General features: G+C 47.4%; 3 protein-coding genes across 3 annotated transcripts; 2 read left to right on the forward strand and 1 right to left on the reverse strand.

Moving 5' to 3' along the window:
• Nucleotides 1-3,906: 3,906 nt before the first annotated feature.
• On the forward strand, nt 3,907-4,905 carry LOC104009087 (olfactory receptor 5T7). The gene has a single exon (XM_009461042.1). It carries the CDS (start codon nt 3,907-3,909, stop codon nt 4,903-4,905), a length of 999 nt encoding a protein of 332 aa, XP_009459317.1.
• A 3,725-nt stretch (nt 4,906-8,630) lies between these two features.
• LOC148057015 (olfactory receptor 8I2-like) lies at nt 8,631-10,173 on the forward strand. Its single transcript, XM_087746657.1, is given in 3 exon segments — nt 8,631-9,042; nt 9,045-9,544; nt 10,003-10,173. Coding segments are annotated over 3 exon segments (1,083 nt in total).
• Nucleotides 10,174-12,704: 2,531 nt separating this feature from the next.
• Nucleotides 12,705-13,673, reverse strand: LOC104009098 (olfactory receptor 5J3). The gene has a single exon (XM_009461053.2). It carries the CDS (start codon nt 13,671-13,673, stop codon nt 12,705-12,707), a length of 969 nt encoding a protein of 322 aa, XP_009459328.2.
• Between the last annotated feature and the right edge of the window lie 4,258 nt (nt 13,674-17,931).

The following is a 17,931-nucleotide window of genomic DNA, read 5'->3' on the forward strand; positions in this document are numbered from 1 at the left end:
TGACCCTGGCCAGCACCTAGAACTTTATTATTATTTTATTATTATTTTTTGATACTAAAGTTACCAGCCTGAAGCTGACTCTTGCTGTCGCTGGCAAGGCATGACGGTATACAAATATACCTGTTCTTTAGATGCCCCTCTCCTTCTCAAAAGTTGCATTTCATCTACTTCTGACTAAAACCCATCCCTGTTTATACATGGACGACTTCTTTTTCTTCCTTCTGCGTACCGTTACGCTCTGTTGTCAGCCCCGAGAGATGCGAAATGGCTGTAACGGACTTGCGGGTATCAAAAGGGAGTGCTGGAGGGGGGAAAATGCCAAATAAGTGGCTAGAAAAATAATAATTAGGATTTCTTATACATCGTCACCATCTATTGGACATTGTTGGAAATATCTGCTCCTTTTTGAGATGAAAACTTGGTTTTTTTATGTGCTAGTAAGCCTTGGGTAGCTAAGTGGCTCATCCTTGCTCAGGAACCTGAAAAATAGCGTATAAATAAATCAAGGCCATTGCGCTGCCTCTACGGTTGGCTGATCCCATTCAGATGGTTTCTTTTCTCAGCATTTGCTGAGGTCCCGAACCTAATAAAAATGAACGGGCAACGTCGGATGTTTGAACAAGCTTCTGACCAAGTTCCCCTCGCATTTAGAAATGAGGTTTTAAACTGCATTTTATTTTTTCTAATGCAATCCTTGGGTGAGGCTTCAGGTTGTACGATTCTATGAAATCCAGATTATCAAATTCACTCTGCTTTATGAATGATTTTTCTCTTAAATAGTCTGGGCTAACCATACACCACTTGCCAGGATAATTCCTGATATTTTAAATTATTACCTCCTACATCAATTGTTTCCTATAGATCTACAGATCACTCTCAGAAAGGCTCCCTACAGCACATCTTTACCCCTAACATGGCTAGCCCAGATTTTACAATAAAGGCAAATGAAAATACACGGAGAGATCAGAACTTTTATCCCATGGAGGCGAAGGATTTCATTTTTTCGTTGTTGACTTAGGTCAATCACACCTATTGCTGCCTAACTAACCCCAGGTGAGCTGCTGCCCTCGGCGCGCTCGGATGCTGAATTCAATGGCTGAGGCTACCTATAGAGTCACCTGCTTCCTGGCTCAGCGTGGGGGATTCATCCTGGGGACCTTCACGGGGAAGAAAACCCCCTTCGCTATGAAAAGCTGAGCGCTGGGTGGACAAAACCGGGGCCGTTCCCTACTAGGTTTTTTTGGAGCAGACAGAGAGGTGACTTTTGTCCTCTCCTGGATGAAACTGCGGTCGGTGCAGCCACCTCTCATCTTTGGGAGCAAAGTATGGGAAGAGTTTCTGATTGAAAAATAAAGGCAGATACATCAAAATGAAAATTAAAGCCTTTTTTTTTTTTTCATTCTGAACATCAGCATAAAGTGAGAAAAAGAAGTGCTGATTTCTCATCGCATGCGATCTGCACTGAGGGTCAACCACTTCCAAGAAGAGCCGCTCTGTGGAAAAAAAATAAGAGGTTTTTGAATAGAGATATTGCACATGCAATAGGGGAACTGCGATAAACCATCTTTTGGGCTTTTTTTAGGATGTATGAAACAATTAAAGGCAACATTTTTGAGTTGCTGTTGTTCAAATAACACCTTCTGGTGTCGTTAATTTTAAAAACCCATTGGCTCTCTCTTGACTTGGCAGTGGAGAGTTGCGGGACCTCTCTGGGCTTGGCAGGGGCTGTGTCACTTGGTCTGACAGCTCCCTGGAGGTTAAGGTGTTATTCCCCGACTTGTTTTACCCCCGGCTCTGTGAATACCACGAAGGGCAAAGCTCTGGAAGCACAGGTAGATGTTGCATGGGAGGAGGCATGACGTGCCTTTCCAGCCGGAGCGGGGAGCAGCTGTGAGTATAAAAACCCTGCGACAGAACCTGAAAGCAAAGCCGCAGAAATCCCCGCTGTGAAAATCCCACTTCGCCTGGCAGTGTCCGCAGGATCCCCAGGACCGTCCCCCTGCTCTGCGCCAGGGCGGCAGCGACGGCCACCCTGAGAAACCAGAGGGATGCTGGAGGTGTGAGCACGGGGTGCTTTTGCTTCGCATTTTAAACCATCCTGTTAGCGAGGCTTTTCTGCATTCACTAGATGATAGTTTGGGCAGAAAGACTCTTTTAAAACACCAGCTAGCCAGTGTATTTTAGCTCTATAGATCTGGCACCTTGCCCTTCTTCCCATACTGAGATTTTGAGGATAACGTCCACCACGAGAGCCGGCTCGCGGCTCTCTAGCCAGGAGGAGGCACTGCAAGGCTTTGCTTGGCTGTCGGGTCTTGGCGGTGGCTGGTCTTTCTCCTATCCGTAATGTCATGAGCTAAATCTTGGAAAACACTAACGACAGGCTGCTTGGTGACTCCTAGGGCAGCCTGTTGAAAGGTCTTGTGCCGGCTTGCCCAAGAGATGCGAGATCTTACCAAATTCGAATAGGAAAGCAGGTGTCACAAATGAACATCCTTTCCCCAGGAGGACGAGGATAAATATTCGGGGGGTTGCTGGCAGTTATTTAGCAGAGCGTGGACCAACCAGCTGGCTGTCAGCATGAATAATGTCTAATCCAAGGCAGTAAGGTATGGGTATTTATCTCCATTCCAGTCAGCGTCTTCAAGCCGCAGGGAGATGTGATTCCTGGCGGGCAGCTATCGTGCACGGCACAAGCTGCAGCCATATAAACTTCCCGGGTTTCATAGCTACATCTTGGATCCCTTCACACAAAGCAGGTGGCTTGTCAAGTAAGAAAAAGTGAGGGTAAGCCTTAGTTAATTGTGAAATTCGGGTCAATTCTCCAAGGGCAGTAGATGTCTGCATCTGGGCAGGTGGATGCTGCCCCTGGGGGATGATTCAGCTCCAGACCCAAACAGCTCGATTTTCATTATTTGTAACGCATCTTCCAGTGCCGTGCGGGTGTCTCAGACGTTGCTTTGCCTCCGGCATCTCTACGCGAGCAGTGAAAAGCAGCTCTAAATCCCCATTAATAAGACCAGGAGACTAGACGTGTTGCTCACAGGCCATCTGAAATGAGATGTCGGGGTCTGGAGGTGAAGCTCACCCCTTCGGCAAAGGGTCATCAAATAATTATGACTTTTAAGTTTGGATCTGTTTGTCAGTCGCCAGGCAGCATGCACTCCTGCTTTGCTCTCTTGTGTAACTCTGTCAGGCAATGATTAATGTTATCCAGGCAAAATCAATGTTTAGTTATTCTATCTGTCGCAGAATGTGATTTTTAGGAGCTGCTGATTTCTCTTGGGTGAGCAGAGAGAGCAAGGCTGAATTTATCTTTTATCTCCAAGTTAGGCATCACGTCTAAAGCAAAGAGAGGTGAGACAAATCCTGGCTTTTATTACGGCACCAATCCTACATGAGGAAAAATTACGCTAAGGGAAGTCGCGTTTTTCCAGTGCTTTCACCTAGAAGAGGTCTTCCTGGGACACAGGGAACAGAGATTTATTCCTCATGTACTCCCACTGGACTGGGAGCACTCAAAAGATGAGAAATAATTTCATTTTCCCAGCAGTTATTGCGAAAATCATGGATTGCCGTGTGTAAATGGCTTGAGAGAAACTATGAGAAAGCTCTGCAATTTATTTATGCTTTATTCTGGTGTGGTATTGCCCTCCTTCCTTTCCTTAAAATATCCACCCCCTTCCAAGTGTGTTGCTGGTGGTTGTATGCACTTATCTAAGGCTGAACAGGGAGATAGGCCTCGGAAACTGGTGTTTTTCCTCTCTCAAAGAGAATTTACGTTATAATGACTTAAAGTGGTGTAACTGCTTGCTAGACAAAAATTGACATTCTTAACATTAGTGACAGATGCTGTTAAGCATTTCCATTTGAAAGACATAAAGCAGCTGAACTGCTTATATATTCAATATGGTTGAAGATAATTATACATTTGCATCCGAGTTCATTCTCCTGGGCTTCACAAACCGAGAAGACCTGCAGGTGACAAGTTTTGTCTTATTCCTTGCCATCTATGTGGTGACTCTAATAGGAAATCTGGGAGTAATAATATTAATCAGACTCGATGTGTGCCTCCACACCCCCATGTACTTCTTCCTAAGCCACTTGGCTCTCCTGGACATCTGCTACTCCTCCACCATCATCCCTCAAACCTTGCTGAATTTTTTAGCGGAGAAGAAGGTTATTTCCTTCATTAGGTGTGCCACTCAGCTCTTCTCCTTTGCGACTTGTGCCACCGCCGAGTGCTACGTGCTGGCTGCCATGGCTTACGATCGCTACGTAGCCATTTGTAAGCCCCTGCTCTACTCTGTGGTCATGTCCCAGAGGCTTTGCGTTGGGATGTTGGCTGCTGCCTACTTAGCTGGTGTGATCAGCTCCACTATACACACAGTTTCCATATTTCGTCTCCCGTTCTGCCGGTCTAAGAGGATCAATCATTTCTTCTGTGATGGACCACCGCTGCTAGCCCTCTCCTGCTCTGACACCCATGTCAACGAGGTGATGGTTTCTGCCGTGGTGGGGTTCAACGTGCTAAGCACCACGGTCTTCATTTTACTCTCCTACTTGTTGGTCCTCTCCGCCGTCTTGAAGATGCACTCCGCGGCCACTTGGCACAAAGCCTTCTCCACTTGTGCCTCTCACTTGCTCTCCATCGCTTTGTACTACGGCAGCTCCCTCTTCATGTACCTGCACCCCGGCTCCAGACACTCCTTGGAGCGTGACGAGGTGGTCTCCGTGCTGTACTCCGTTGCAGTCCCCATGCTGAACCCGCTCATCTACAGCCTAAGAAACGCAGACATGAAGAACGCCATGAGGAAAGCAAAAGGTAGAGTCCTCTCCTCCTTGTCCATCCACGGTTCCTGGTTAGCTGAAAGGAGAGAGCTACCCTTCCATGGTAAGGAGGGTTAGATATGGCACCTTCAAGAAGCAGGGACTAAATGCACCTGGAAGCAAGACACCTGGAAAACACGTTTCTCCTTGAACCAAGGCTACGTGCTGCGCTAGGAGGGACGGGACTTTGCCCGGCTGCAGCCTGAGACCTGACGGTGACCATGTATTGGGCAGAAAGTTATTATCCAAAGCAAATGCTATTTAAATATGACTTAATATAAATATTATTTATTATTTAGGTATTATAAAAAAAGTAATAATCAACTTCCTTTCAGGCTTCAGAGAGCTGAAGGGAGAACGCAGGTGGTGGCTTTGCCCTGCCAACGTCAAACCAGCCAATGTCTGACCTCTCATGTTTTATATTACTGAAAGTCCTCTGGTCATGTTTCTGGTATTAGGATGACGTTAATTGAATTTTCCAGGAGTTTTAGGTCTACACCACGACGTGAGGTCATGTGAAATAACTCTGTGACGGTGTGTTGGTCATCAAAGCACTCATCGTGAATGGGGACAAGTCATATTTGAGCCTCTGCTCTGCTGTGACTTTAACTAGGCGGGTAAGGGCCAGCACGCTGGTGGAGGGAGGATTTTAGGTCTTCCTTTGCCCCGAGCAGCCAAGGTGCTGGTGGTCGGGGGTCACCTTACGATGGAGATGGAGCAAGGGTAGCCCCGAGCGTCTGGAGCTGCGATTTCAAGCGCCGTTATTCACCCTGCAGACGCACACCCTACCCAAGCAGGGATCCTTAGTGGATTCGTTTGCCTTCCATATATTTTTTTAAAATAATCTTTGTAATCTCTTTTTTTTGCCCTAAAGTTGAGTGAGGGTTATTTTTTCCCCTCTATTATGTTTCTCTTCCTACTTCACAAGCCTTGCTTTTAGCCCCGTACTGAATGGGGAAGAAAGAAATTAAAAAACATGGGGGAACCCTTTTCTACCCACCTCCAGTGCATCTCCAGGACCACCAGTCTGGTGCCTTCCAGCAGACAAATGAATCTACATTAAAAACATTAAAGCCATCTATATACTTCTCCATCTTGCTTCCCCGCACTTTCATCGCTCGGTATGCTCTTCCATCTGCCCCATCCTTTGTGTTTTCTAAATGTCCGGGACAACGTTATCATTTAATATTTGTACTAAGGGTTTTATAATGTCTCCTCATCTCGCAGAAGCTTTCAGGAAACATCGGCACTCAGGATTCCTCAGAATAAAACTGGCAAAGCTGAGTTAATTCTGTTATATCCTCAAAGCAGCTGTGTAAAATGATGCTTTTGAGCAAATGCCGGGTGTGTTGTGCAGGCACAAGTGTATGGAAATCAATGCATCTGCTGGAGAGGCCTCCCCACGGCCACGCTCAGATCATTCATACAGCAGATGCTCCGTTCGGTTTGTTTTCAGCATCCTTCAATGCAACATTAGCTCATCAATCAGCTCTCCTTCTTGGTAGTGAAGGGCTTTTTTTTTTTAATAAAGTTTGTGATAGTCGGATAAATAAAAAGCAAACTGCCCTGGAGTTGTCTTTCTGCAAGAGCAGGGGCAGGTCTCTGCAGGAGAGCTGGTTTTGGTGATGTTGGTGTAGCCAGGAAGATTTTGGGGGGTGAAATCGAAAGGGGTTTTTGCTGAGCAGGTCAAAGCAACGATCAGCTGGCGGAGGGTCCCGAGGGAGAGCAGCTTGCACAAACATCTGAGGTAACGCTTCACCCAGAATAAAACCCCTCTGCCTGGGCGATCCCGCTCCCGAGCATCTCCCCTCCCGCCACGGCTTCAACCCATCGGATCGGCTTCTCAAGGAGCGCAGGCGCCGCATCCACCAACACCTTCCCTTTCAAGCAAGCAGGTAAAAAAGGGTTTGACGTTTCCAGTGGGTGACCCTTGTGCTGCCTCTCGTCTGCCTGAAAGCGTTTTTAAGCGCAGGTGGTACAAGACGACTCAGCCTGGTACTTCGCTGCTCCCTCCGTTATCTCCTAACCCATAGCACATTTCACAACATTTTGCTTCCAGCGTGACTCGACTGATTCGTCTCTTCGGCTGTTTGTCTACTTCGTCTTGCAAAAACTACGTTAGTATTGATCAACACCTGAAAAATGTACAGCAGTCCCTTTTTGTGGGAGCTGGACGTGGTGTAATGAGTTATGAGGAGCAGATTGCTTTTTTAAATTTCATGTTACAGTAGTATTTACGTCATTTAAAAAAAAAAATAGTTCTGCATTCAAATGATCAATTGGCAAACCTAAACTGAGAAAAAAAAAAAGCCTAATTAATGCTTCTGTTTTGTTCGTATGGCTGAAGCTTCCCACATTCCTGGTGAGATGAGAAGAAAATTCAGAATAAAAGCTTCTGCTCTCTGAAGTCCTGCAGCACGGGCTCACAAATAGCTCCGCCTGTACTTGGCAAGATTGTAACTATTTTTATCATTTAAAATAATGTATTTAATATTTAAATATTTTAAAATATTTAGCGTGTTCTTATCCTTGAAGCTGATTAAGATATGATTGTCCTCTCCAGGGCTGGAAGTTCACATATGAGCCGGTCACCAGAAGTTGCCTCTATGGGATGGAAATGTGCACCTCTAGGACACAATCAATTTAATCCCCGTGATGAAATTGTTGTCCACGGAGAGAAATGCATGCTTCAAGGGTACCAGTCACCCAGACGGAGCTACCGCTACATCTCCAGTTACCAAGCAATGTTGACCAAGAAGATCTGAGGTCGGTAGAGTAAAACGAGTGGCGTTGGGACTGAATTACCCTCCGGCACTCACTTCAGCCTTCTGTATTTTTTTAATTCAGCCTATTCCGGGGGAGCGGATGCGGTTCCGTGCCTGGGATGTACTGGTACAGCTGCATCTCAAGGAAGCCCATCCGTGTTCTCCAAGAGCATCCACAGCGTGAACCCAAGTGCCCTAGCAGGGCTTAGGAGGTTTGCTTCAAAAAAAACCACACTACAACTGATCTAGGGACGTTTCAGCTGAGATGTAGACGTCTGTAGACAGATCTTCCACCAGATAATTCATCTGCGGAGGGGCTGAATGGGGGAGACGGGAATATCTAAGCTGAAGCTTAAAAATTTTGGTTTATATATAATCTATTTTAACACGGTTACGTGGATATTTGAGTTGGTCGTAGAAAGCTCACTGCGATCGCAGCAAAGCTCTGCTGGAGACAATACCACTGCTCCACCCCCGGCCCAGCGCACACAGGGGTTTTGCTTCAAAAGCAGATAAATTTAGAAATTAAAAAAAAAAAAAACAAAAAAACCCAACAACCAATTTCAAGTGCACGGCTTTGTTTCATGATGAAAAGGCTGCACCAGAACTAACGAGGCCACAGAAAAGCACTGATCCAGTCCGAAAAAAAAAAGAAAAAAAAAAATCCTTAAAATTTCCAGAAATCAGTGGTGAGAATCTGAATTTTCTGGTTTCCACATTTTGGAATGTGTTGATTTGACTTCATTCTTTTACACTTGAATAAACATTTCGATATTTCTTAGCGTATCATTAGTAGAGTGTATATAAATCACGGCAGAATTATTCTCTTTTAAAATCTGACTGCGCAATTAGCTCCTTCACCTGTTTGGCTTCAACGCTTGGCCTAAAGGCAGAAACACAGTTGCCTTGTATTTTTCTGAAAAAAGACAGCATTTTTTATTGCATTTACTTTCCGGATTAAACTCGGATGTTTCCGCAGTATTTCTCTCTTAGGGATTTATTTTATTTTTATGCAAATTGATCTAACTTGTAGAACTGATGGATGGAGAAAACCTCACTGTTTTGTCTGGCTTCATCCTCTCGGGCTTCTCTGATGTCCCAGAGCTCCAAATCGCCACATTCACAATTTTCTTATCCCTGTATGTTTTAAGGGTGCTGGGGAACCTGACGATGATCCTGCTAATCAACGCCGACCCCCAGCTCCACACCCCCATGTATTTCTTCCTGACTCACTTATCTTTCGTAGATTTTTGCCTTTCCTCTGCTGTTGTCCCAAAGGCGCTGGAGACCTTCCTGCTGGGGAGAAGTCACGTCTCTTTTTTGGGTTGCTTTGCCCAGGTGTGTTTTTTCCTTGCTCTCATTGTCTGCGAGTGTTTCCTCCTGGGGGTGATGGCTTACGACCGCTATGTGGCCATGTGCAAGTCGTTGCTTTATGCCACCACCATGTCCAGGGCATGATGGTGTTGCTGTACACCATGGGCTTCCTCACCTCCCTGGTGCACACCGTCCTGGTGGGGAGGTTGTCCTTCTGCCAGGCCAGGAGCATCAACCACTTCTTCTGCGAGCTGCCCACCCTCCTGCAGCTCTCCTGCTCCAACGTCCGTGCAAATCAGATCTTGCAGGTTTCCAGTGCTGGGCTTAACGCTGTGGGCTCTATCCTGATGATCCTGGTATCCTACACCTACATCCTCCACACCATCCTGCAGAGCCCTGGGGCCAGCAGGAGGCTTAAAGCTTTCTCTACCTGCGCCTCCCACCTGGCTGTCATCACCATCTTCTACGTGCCGGGGATGCTCACCTATGTCCAGCCTCACAAGGCCTGCTGGCGGGACCAGGCGAAACTGGTTTCCGCGTGTTATAGGGTCCTGACCCCCACCCTCAACCCCCTCATCTACAGCCTGAGGGACCAGGAGGTGAAGGGGGCCCTGAGGCGGCTGTGGCTGCGAAAGCTGGTGCCGCATCTATCCAGGCTTTGGAAAGGCATTTGCAGCTCGTCGGTACCTTGGAGGTAACGAAGGACTACGTGTTATCGGTCATTGTTGGTCTGCTTACAGACAACGAGATCACACAGCAAGTAGAGGGTAGGGAGAACTAGCATAACCGATCGTTCTCTTCAAACAACTTCAGTTTATTTTAATCGTGGCATGAGCCTTCAATAATGAATCAAAATAATTGTCAGCGCTTTCCTAGCAAAACTGAAATAGCACCACGATGTTTTGTGTCTAAATTGCGTTAAATGAAACTGTTGCCCACAAAAAGGATGCTCAAATTGAAGGTAAACAATTACTAATATTTCCATCGCCTGCTTGACAATCGGTTTTCCCAAATGAGCTCGAAGGACTGAGGAGCTGTTTCAGTGAGTGATATACGGAGAGGCGCAATGTGGCCCAGCCTCTCTGCATTTTTCCAGGAGCACTATTACAGCTGCTCTTACAAAGGCTTCGCTGAGACAGGCATCAGCGAGGTCCCCTTCGTGAAGGCTGCAAGTGGCAGTTGTCTCCACAAGAAGGGGCCGAGAGGGTCTGCAGGACATCATTGCCAGAGGCGATCCCGACAAGAGGGGGACGTCTGTCCGGTGTAAGCAACCTGGTGGTAGCAGGGTGGAAGGTGACCATCCAGGTCGAGATCCAGCTGGGACCTCAAGTTCTACACCTTCTAGAAGAACCATCAGAAAGCACAAAGCCATGCTGTTGGCTCTGGGGACCTGGACTAACGACTCGTTGTGGGCACGCATACGTTAGCACGTTGCCAGAAGTGTGTCCCAACCAAAATCTTCCTGGGATGTGTTTAGATCTATTACTATTTTCCTTGTTGGATGATCAGTAAGACGCCCATGCTTTGTGTGGCAATCACTGACCCACGTTTGACTGAGTGATGACTCTTCTGCTCACCATCGCGTGGCTGAGGTGGAAGATGCTCCGAAGAAAACAGTAGACAAAGGGTTTTTTTAACATTTAATCGAGGCACGCCTTCTGTGTTTAATGAACTATACAATTTCTGGAAGAACATGTAGCTCGTATAATGACAAAGTGAATAAATTTTATGTTTTAAAATAAGCATCTTTGTAAACCGTGGTCTTCCTAAAAGAACTGTAATGAATAATGAATGAATGCAATGGCAACCAGTTAAAACCAGCTTAAGCTGATGTGAAGTGAAATGCTATAAAGCTTTTAATCAAAGTTTCCGATGGAGTTTTCATGAAAAGTAGAGGCATTTGGACAATTTCCCCGAGAAACAGAGAACACGACATCTGAAGCACCTTATTCTGCGTGACTTGGAAGGAGGGAGGAGAATCATTAACACGCAGCAAAGGAGCTCATCGCTCCTTTCTGCTCCGTCCTTCCATCCTCTGTGCGCAGGGATACAGCGGAGGAGGCTGGATATGGTGCGGGAGGGGTGTTTAGGGCACTGGGGGGGGGGGGGGAAACCCAGTTCCCCTCTCCCGGAGACATCAGGGAGGGCAACCACGGTAATTGCCATGGCCAGCATCACCTGGGGCCTCCGCCCACACCCTCTGCCCAGGGCTCGGGGCCCTATTTAAGCTCAGCCCTGGGGCTTTGACTGCTTTCAGAGCTGTGCTTGGTCCTTGCCCTTGCCTTTCCCAGCTTGAATTTGGCCTTCAGTTTCCCCTGGGCCATCGATAGGAGCTGCTTCTCTGCTCGGGCTCTGTGGGACCGTGCCCCTCGGGCGAGGCTGTTGCCCACCCTGCGTCGTGGCCACCTTCAGCTCCCAGTTTGCCTTTCCCTTAGGGAGTAACTGGTCCTCGCTGCTCCCTGAGCCATGTTGCATCATGCAAATAGCACAAACAACTCTTCAGGCGAGACAAGACCCTCTAGTGTCTGAGCTGAGGATAAAGCAAGCTGTTATGAAAGGTAAGTGTTACAAAGATCTTCTCCCCTGTCCTTTTCTCTGTGTCTGTCTCTTAAGAAAAATGGCCCCTGCTCAGCTGCATGCTCTGGGTGGATTTTATTTTACTCTAGACTAGGAGTCCACAACATAGACTCTTATATCTGAGCAAAAAAAAGTTTGGGTTATTGGTATAACAATACAGTGGGGGTATCTAAAAGAAATCATGCTAGGAGTATTTATCTTCTATTTTAGCTATGAAAAAGCCAATGTCTGGACTAATTCAGATGCAGCCATGTGCAAATTAACATTAAGTGACAGACAACCCCCCTCTTCTCCCTGTGGGGACCTGGCAGCCTGGCACTCGTTGCTCAAGGTCTCTAAGAGGTTGTGGTGAGCTGCCCCTGCTTTGGAGAGCACGGCATTCCGCAGCATCCCTCGGTGGTACCTCCCCAGCTCTACAGCCGTCGGGGGGAAGAGTCGGCTGGGAGGAAATATCATGTACAACCACCCCATGGCAAGAAAATAGGGGGGAAAAATACTTCTCCATAGCTAGTTACATTCAGTCATGCTAAACCCCTTGCCAATAGGGAGGAATACCACTCCCCGCTGCTGCTTCTCCTCCTAAAGCAGATGGAAGACGCAGGTCAGGTGAAGCCCATTTCTCTGCCAGAAACAAGGTTGTGTGGCTGAGTTAGAGGTCCTGCAGCTGTAGGAAGCGAGGTGCAGGATGAGATCCAGGTGGGGGGCTGAGAGCACTGCTGTGCTGCTGGGTGCAGGCAGAGACAAGCTGGAGCTTTTGCTCCCCAGGGATGAAAATACCTGGGAGTTCAGCAGGAAAACATCCTCCTGGATGCAAATGAGACTTTTTTCCCTTGTAGTGAGCCCAAAGTGAGGTGGTTGGGGTTTTTTTTTTGGATATACCTTCCCAAAAGCCTCCAGTCCTCCTTGAACCTGCCTCTGGAGGAATCGCTGCTCAAATCAGTGCAACTTCTTAAGAAGCTATGCTTAAGAGGAAAATTCCTTACGAGCTTATTTTTACCACCTCCTATGATATTATGTCATTTCCCATAAAAAACCTAAGAGTTGACAAGGAAATGTTTTTCAGAGGCCTGTAATGACAGGATGTTTGGTAACACTGAGTCTCTGCAGACTTCAAAGCATGCTTAAAATTTGCTGTACCTGCTTCTGTAAATATAGGTGGTTCCTTACTCCTCCAGACAGCTGACCTAAGACTGTTTAAAAAGGGAAGCAGCAGGAATTTTATCAACCGATTGGGGTCAGTTTGGTCAGCAGGCAACTCAGAAAAATGTTATTTGCTGCTGCTTTTTTAAGTGCATCCTTGACCTCCTTGTTCCTCAAGCTGTAGATCGGAGGGTTGAGCATGGGAACGATCACGGTGTAAAACATGGCAGTGACTTTCTCCATCTCCAGCGAGTACTTGGAGCCCGGTTGCATGTGGCTTAGCCCGGCGGGGACGTAGAACAAGGTAACAGTCAGGAGGTGGGAGGCGCAGGTGGAGAAGGCTTTGCGCCTTCCTTTGGCAGACCTCATCCTCAGGATGGAGAGGAGGATGTATACGTAGGAGATGAGGATGGTGAAGAGCATGGACATGGAGATGGTCCCGTTGAAGGTTACAAGCAAAAGCTCGTTAAGGCGGTCATCAGAGCAGGTGAGTTTCAGCAGAGGGTTGGTGTCACAGAAGTAATGGTTGATGACATTGGGTCCACAAAAAGGCAACGGCAGCAAGCAACACGTTTGAATGAGGGAGTTCAAAATCCCCCCTACGTACGACCCGGCCACCAGCTGAACGCAGACCCTCTTGGGCATAGAAATAGCGTAGAGCAGTGGGTTGCAAATGGCGACGTAGCGGTCGTATGCCATCACAGCCAGCAAGAGCACCTCTGTGGTCACGAACGCAAGGAAAAAGAAATGCTGGGCAAAGCAGGCAGGGTAAGAAATGGTTTTCTTTTCCCCCAAGAAGCCAATAAGCAGCTTTGGAGAAAAGACGGAGGAGTAGCAAAGATCAACAACAGACAGATTGCAGAGGAAGAAGTACATGGGGGTGTGCAGCCGGTGGTTTGTCTTGATCAATGTGATCAGCCCAAGATTGCCCAGCAGGGTGATGAGATAAATCATTAAGAAGATTACAAAGAGAGGAGCCTGCAGCTTAGGCTCACTTGTCAGCCCTAGGAGGATGAACTGGGTCACTGCGGTGTGATTGCCTTTAGCCATGTCACCGTACTACATGGTAGCACGCCTGTTGGGAGGAGGAAAAACAATCAGAGTGACATAAGACAGAGCAATGGCATGGCTTGCACGCGATGCTGCTATCAGCAGGTACTTTATTAGACTGTTCAGTAAAAGTACAAAGCTTTGATACTTGAGGTAACATCTAACCGTGCTTAGGTTCTCAGCAAATCCTCACAGGCAGAGCAAGCGATCCGAAACCTTTCAGAAATTGCATTTTCTCCTTACTGTTTTATCATGAGGCTGAATAAAAAAATTTTTTTTTTTTCCTTTTTAAAAAAAAAACAACCCAACATTGAAGGATTTGAAAACTGGAGAAGGCGTGAAGAATTTGCAGACTTGCCCTCTCGTTTCATTAGAACAGGAGGCAGAAAAGGGGGATGGATGGATGTTGTTTTCCCCATGAGAAGACTAAAGACATGTGAGCCATGACGCCCCCGGGAGCCCCGAAGCCACCGTGCCCTCTCTGATCAGCTTTCTGGATCCCCAGGGAGCTGCCGGGGACTCGGGAGGGCCTGGGCAGCCGGGGACAGAAGCTCCTGTGCGAGACAGCCTGCTCTTGCCGGGCCGCCACGTTTCTGTCGATAATCTTGCTCACGTTCCAGCACAGAGGGAAATATTCCCCCCAGTGCTGCAAATCATAATGAAACAGGGGTTTATTACACTGAATTTTTTTATCCGCTCCAGCTGGGTGATTACTTACATGTTTTTCTCCCCTCAAGGTAGGGGAGGAAGGCATTTTCAGGCTGCTCTTCGCAACTGTGAGACTAAGAAATGAATTGTACCTCATGTGTTACATATGTAATAGAAAGCTGTTAGCTGTATTTGTGGGAATTCAGGAGGTGAGGAGGGAGAAAAAGAAATCATCACTTATCAGAAGGCTCCATATAGCAGAAAGAAAACCGGTGCCTTCATTTTCAAACCACGCAACACCTCGCACACAGTATTTTCTTTTCTAATCGAGCCCCTCCAGTCCCAGTTACTCGCTCTTTGCCCAGTTACAGCGCACAGCAGATGTCAGGAATCCTTCATACGCCTGAAAGAATCGCTTCTGGTATAAATAGCGGTACTGGTATTAATTAACAGTAATGTCAGGGTGACAAACAGCAGGGGAAATACTTGTTTAGAAGAGAAAATGTAAGAGAAAAAAAACTTGGTAGTGAAAATAACATGAAGTACAGGGCAGGCAGGTGGTGGTGTGGAGGGACAGCAGGGAAAGAGGACTTTAATCTGAGCTGCACGCCGCAAATGTGTGCGTCCGCACCAGCAAAACCTTTTCTACACGGATCATCCCTGCAATCCCCCTTTCTCTGCAATATCGAGACCAAACGCTCAGCCGTCTCCCGCTTTTCGAAGACACTTGTAATACCTTTTTCTAAAGGGAGATTGGGACCTACCGAAAGGGCGGACGCTGCCGTTTCTGTCGCAGCCCTGGAGCGCGGAAGGGCGCCGTGGGCGATGCCTGCCAGTTGTGCCGACGCACCGGGCGCTGCCGAATGTGTTACTTAAGCGTCGTTCTCGGTTTCGGCGGTTCCATCAGGGTGGCTCTCGCATTTGAGCTATATCGCTGCACTCCACTTTCCTGGTACAAAAGCAGGTTCTTACTTATATCTCTGTAACAGACGGATTTTTCACTTTACAAATATTTATGAGGTCCCAACGTAACAGAAATAGCTGCAGGATATTTCTAGGTTTTGGCTGCAGCTGCTTTTCCCTTCCACGAAATGATGATTTTTTTGGGAACACTCGAGCAGCCTTATATACAAAACCCCGTAACAGATCCACCCAACCCTACTGCTGGGACCAAGCCCTCGCCTTCTGCCCATGAGGAATAATATCGCGGGTTGCTCTGGGCTCTGCAGCACCTTTTTACTCTTCCTAGAGAAAAAGATTTCCTCGCGGGCCGAGCCCTGCGTAACGCTGCCAGGCCACGGGTCTCTCTGTGCGGCCGCACGGTGCAGTCCTGCACTTGGCTTCCAGCTCTCCTCCCCGCTCGGTTTCTACATGTTCAGGGCAGAAGAGCAGCTTTTCAGAGGTTTTATCACAATAAGATGGTGACACATACTTAAAAAGCCTGAGGATAATGCCTAGAAGTTCAGACATATGGAAAATACACGGGTCAGGTATATTCTGGTAACGAGCTTTTGCCTTGGATCAGTAAACTGCCAAGCATGAATGCTGCGGGGTTTAATCTTGTTTTACATTTGAAGCCTGTGCCTACAGTCCCGCTTTCCTGCCTAACACCACGTTCTCACCCAGCAGCTGGATGCAGCTTTCTGTGATGTGCAGGCAACGCGTGGGCCTCGTCCTAAGGCAGAAAGGATTTTCCTCCGTTTTCCTCCATTCTCCCGATTACTCTGATGCTGCAGGAGCAGGGAAGCGGCGCTTTTTGACACCCAGAAGTGACCGAGCAACACCGCAGCTCGTCAGCAAGAAGCACGGGTGCGTGGCCCCAGCCTTTTGACCAGAGAGGAGGAGGAGGAGGAGGAGGGGGATGTCCCAAAGGGCTTGCGCAGGGGCACAGCTGCTGGATTTCTTTGGCCCTTGTGGATAAAATCCCTGAAGTAAAATCTTAGCTGAGCAAAGAGCTTCACGTCAGACACGGAGGGGATCATTAGAAACTCTCGGAAGAGCATGGAAGAAGTCTGGGCTTGGGTCCTGTCCCCCACAGCTGACCCTGCAAAAGGGGCTCATTAACCTTTCTTTGCTCAGGGCTGATGTGGAGGGGGGTAATTTTCATCTGTGCTGAGCCCCAGGTGGCGAAGAAGCCATACAGGCGTGCTAAATAATGTTTAACGGGATGCCAGGGTTGGGAGTTTATTCTCCTGTTCGGACTGTGCATGTTTAGAGTTTCACTTAAACTACACAGTTTAAGGTAGGTGAAAGCGTGAGTGCCGTAACCGAAGTCAAGCGCGCAGGTAAATCGCTTTCCCTCCTCGCGTGTGTAACAGCTTTTACGGCTCGGACTTAGGAAAACTTGATTTCTCAAGTTGATCACTTCTGCGCCTGGAGATCAGCGCGGCAGCTGCGTCCTACACCAAACGCACCGAGGAAAGGCACGGGGCAGAGGAGAGGCGCCGAAGGGGCGCAGCGTAACGGGTACCTTGCCGTAACAGCACAAGCCGAGCGTACGAACACCAACCCGTATTTCTGTCATCGCGCCTGTGATTTTACTCGAGGCTCGTTAGAGAAATGATACTCAGTTAAAGGTTGCTTTCTGTGTGCATCCCTTGGCAAAATGGGAGGCAGCAAGCTTCAACGTTGCTCCTTTAAGTAAATTAAGGTACCTGAAAAGGCGGTTAAACTTTCTTAGAACTGTTTCATCGCTTCTGTCTCATTCCTTGGGCTGTTCTTGGCATTGTAAGAACGCGATAACACGACGCGCTAAACGCCATTCAGGTCAGCAAGAGGCGGGCAGGATGAAGGACTCTGCAACCCGTCGCGGAGACCAGGGCCAGGCTGACGACAGTAAGTTTGCGGTTTCTTTTTCCCGCTGCTGACGTAGTTTACTTCCTTACTATAAGCATTTTCCTGACACTTACTTCCAAATATTATTATTTTTTTAATCATCTTCCATTCTCTCACCACAAAACCATTCCACTCCACCTCTCCACGTGGTCACAACGAAGGTGTTCAGAGATAAAACAGGAATATTTAGTTAAGAAGCTCCTGTTAAGACAAATTACGGATTGAAACATTTAAAAGAATATGACGCGCTGAGAAAACACTATTTGTCTTGACTGCGTTTTGAAATGAAATAACGTAAGTAAGTAGTGAAATCTGAGTAGATGAAAGGTCTGGACCACTATGACTAGCGGCTGAGTATCAGTTAAGGATAACGGAGATGTTAGTAACGTCATAGGGAAATGCATTTCAATCAGTTCTCACGGATAGCTTTCTACACGTAATAAACACGTTTCAAAAGCTATCGTCATGATTTGAAACTTATGTAGTAGATAGTCTACTGAGTATCATAATAGCGTATAGCTACTCTATATCCTACTATGTAACGTACAATATAGCCTACTATAGATCATATAGTGTGCTGTATCGGTAGTATGACCTACTATTTATATTGTAATAGCGTAGGGATAACTTACCCTGGTGACTGAGTAAATCTGAATGGAAGGTAACGGGGGTGGAGGGTACGTGGGAGGGAGAGGGCGGACAGACAGAGGGAGAGGGCGGACAGAGGGAGAGGGCAGACAGAGGGAGCGGGATGTGGTGGACACTGGAGCATCCC

This window comes from Nipponia nippon, unplaced genomic scaffold, assembly GCF_047370975.1.
Source record: "Nipponia nippon isolate SJK-2023a ecotype South Korea unplaced genomic scaffold, ASM4737097v1 scaffold_10, whole genome shotgun sequence".
In the NCBI taxonomy this organism is placed as follows: Eukaryota; Metazoa; Chordata; class Aves; order Pelecaniformes; family Threskiornithidae; genus Nipponia; species Nipponia nippon.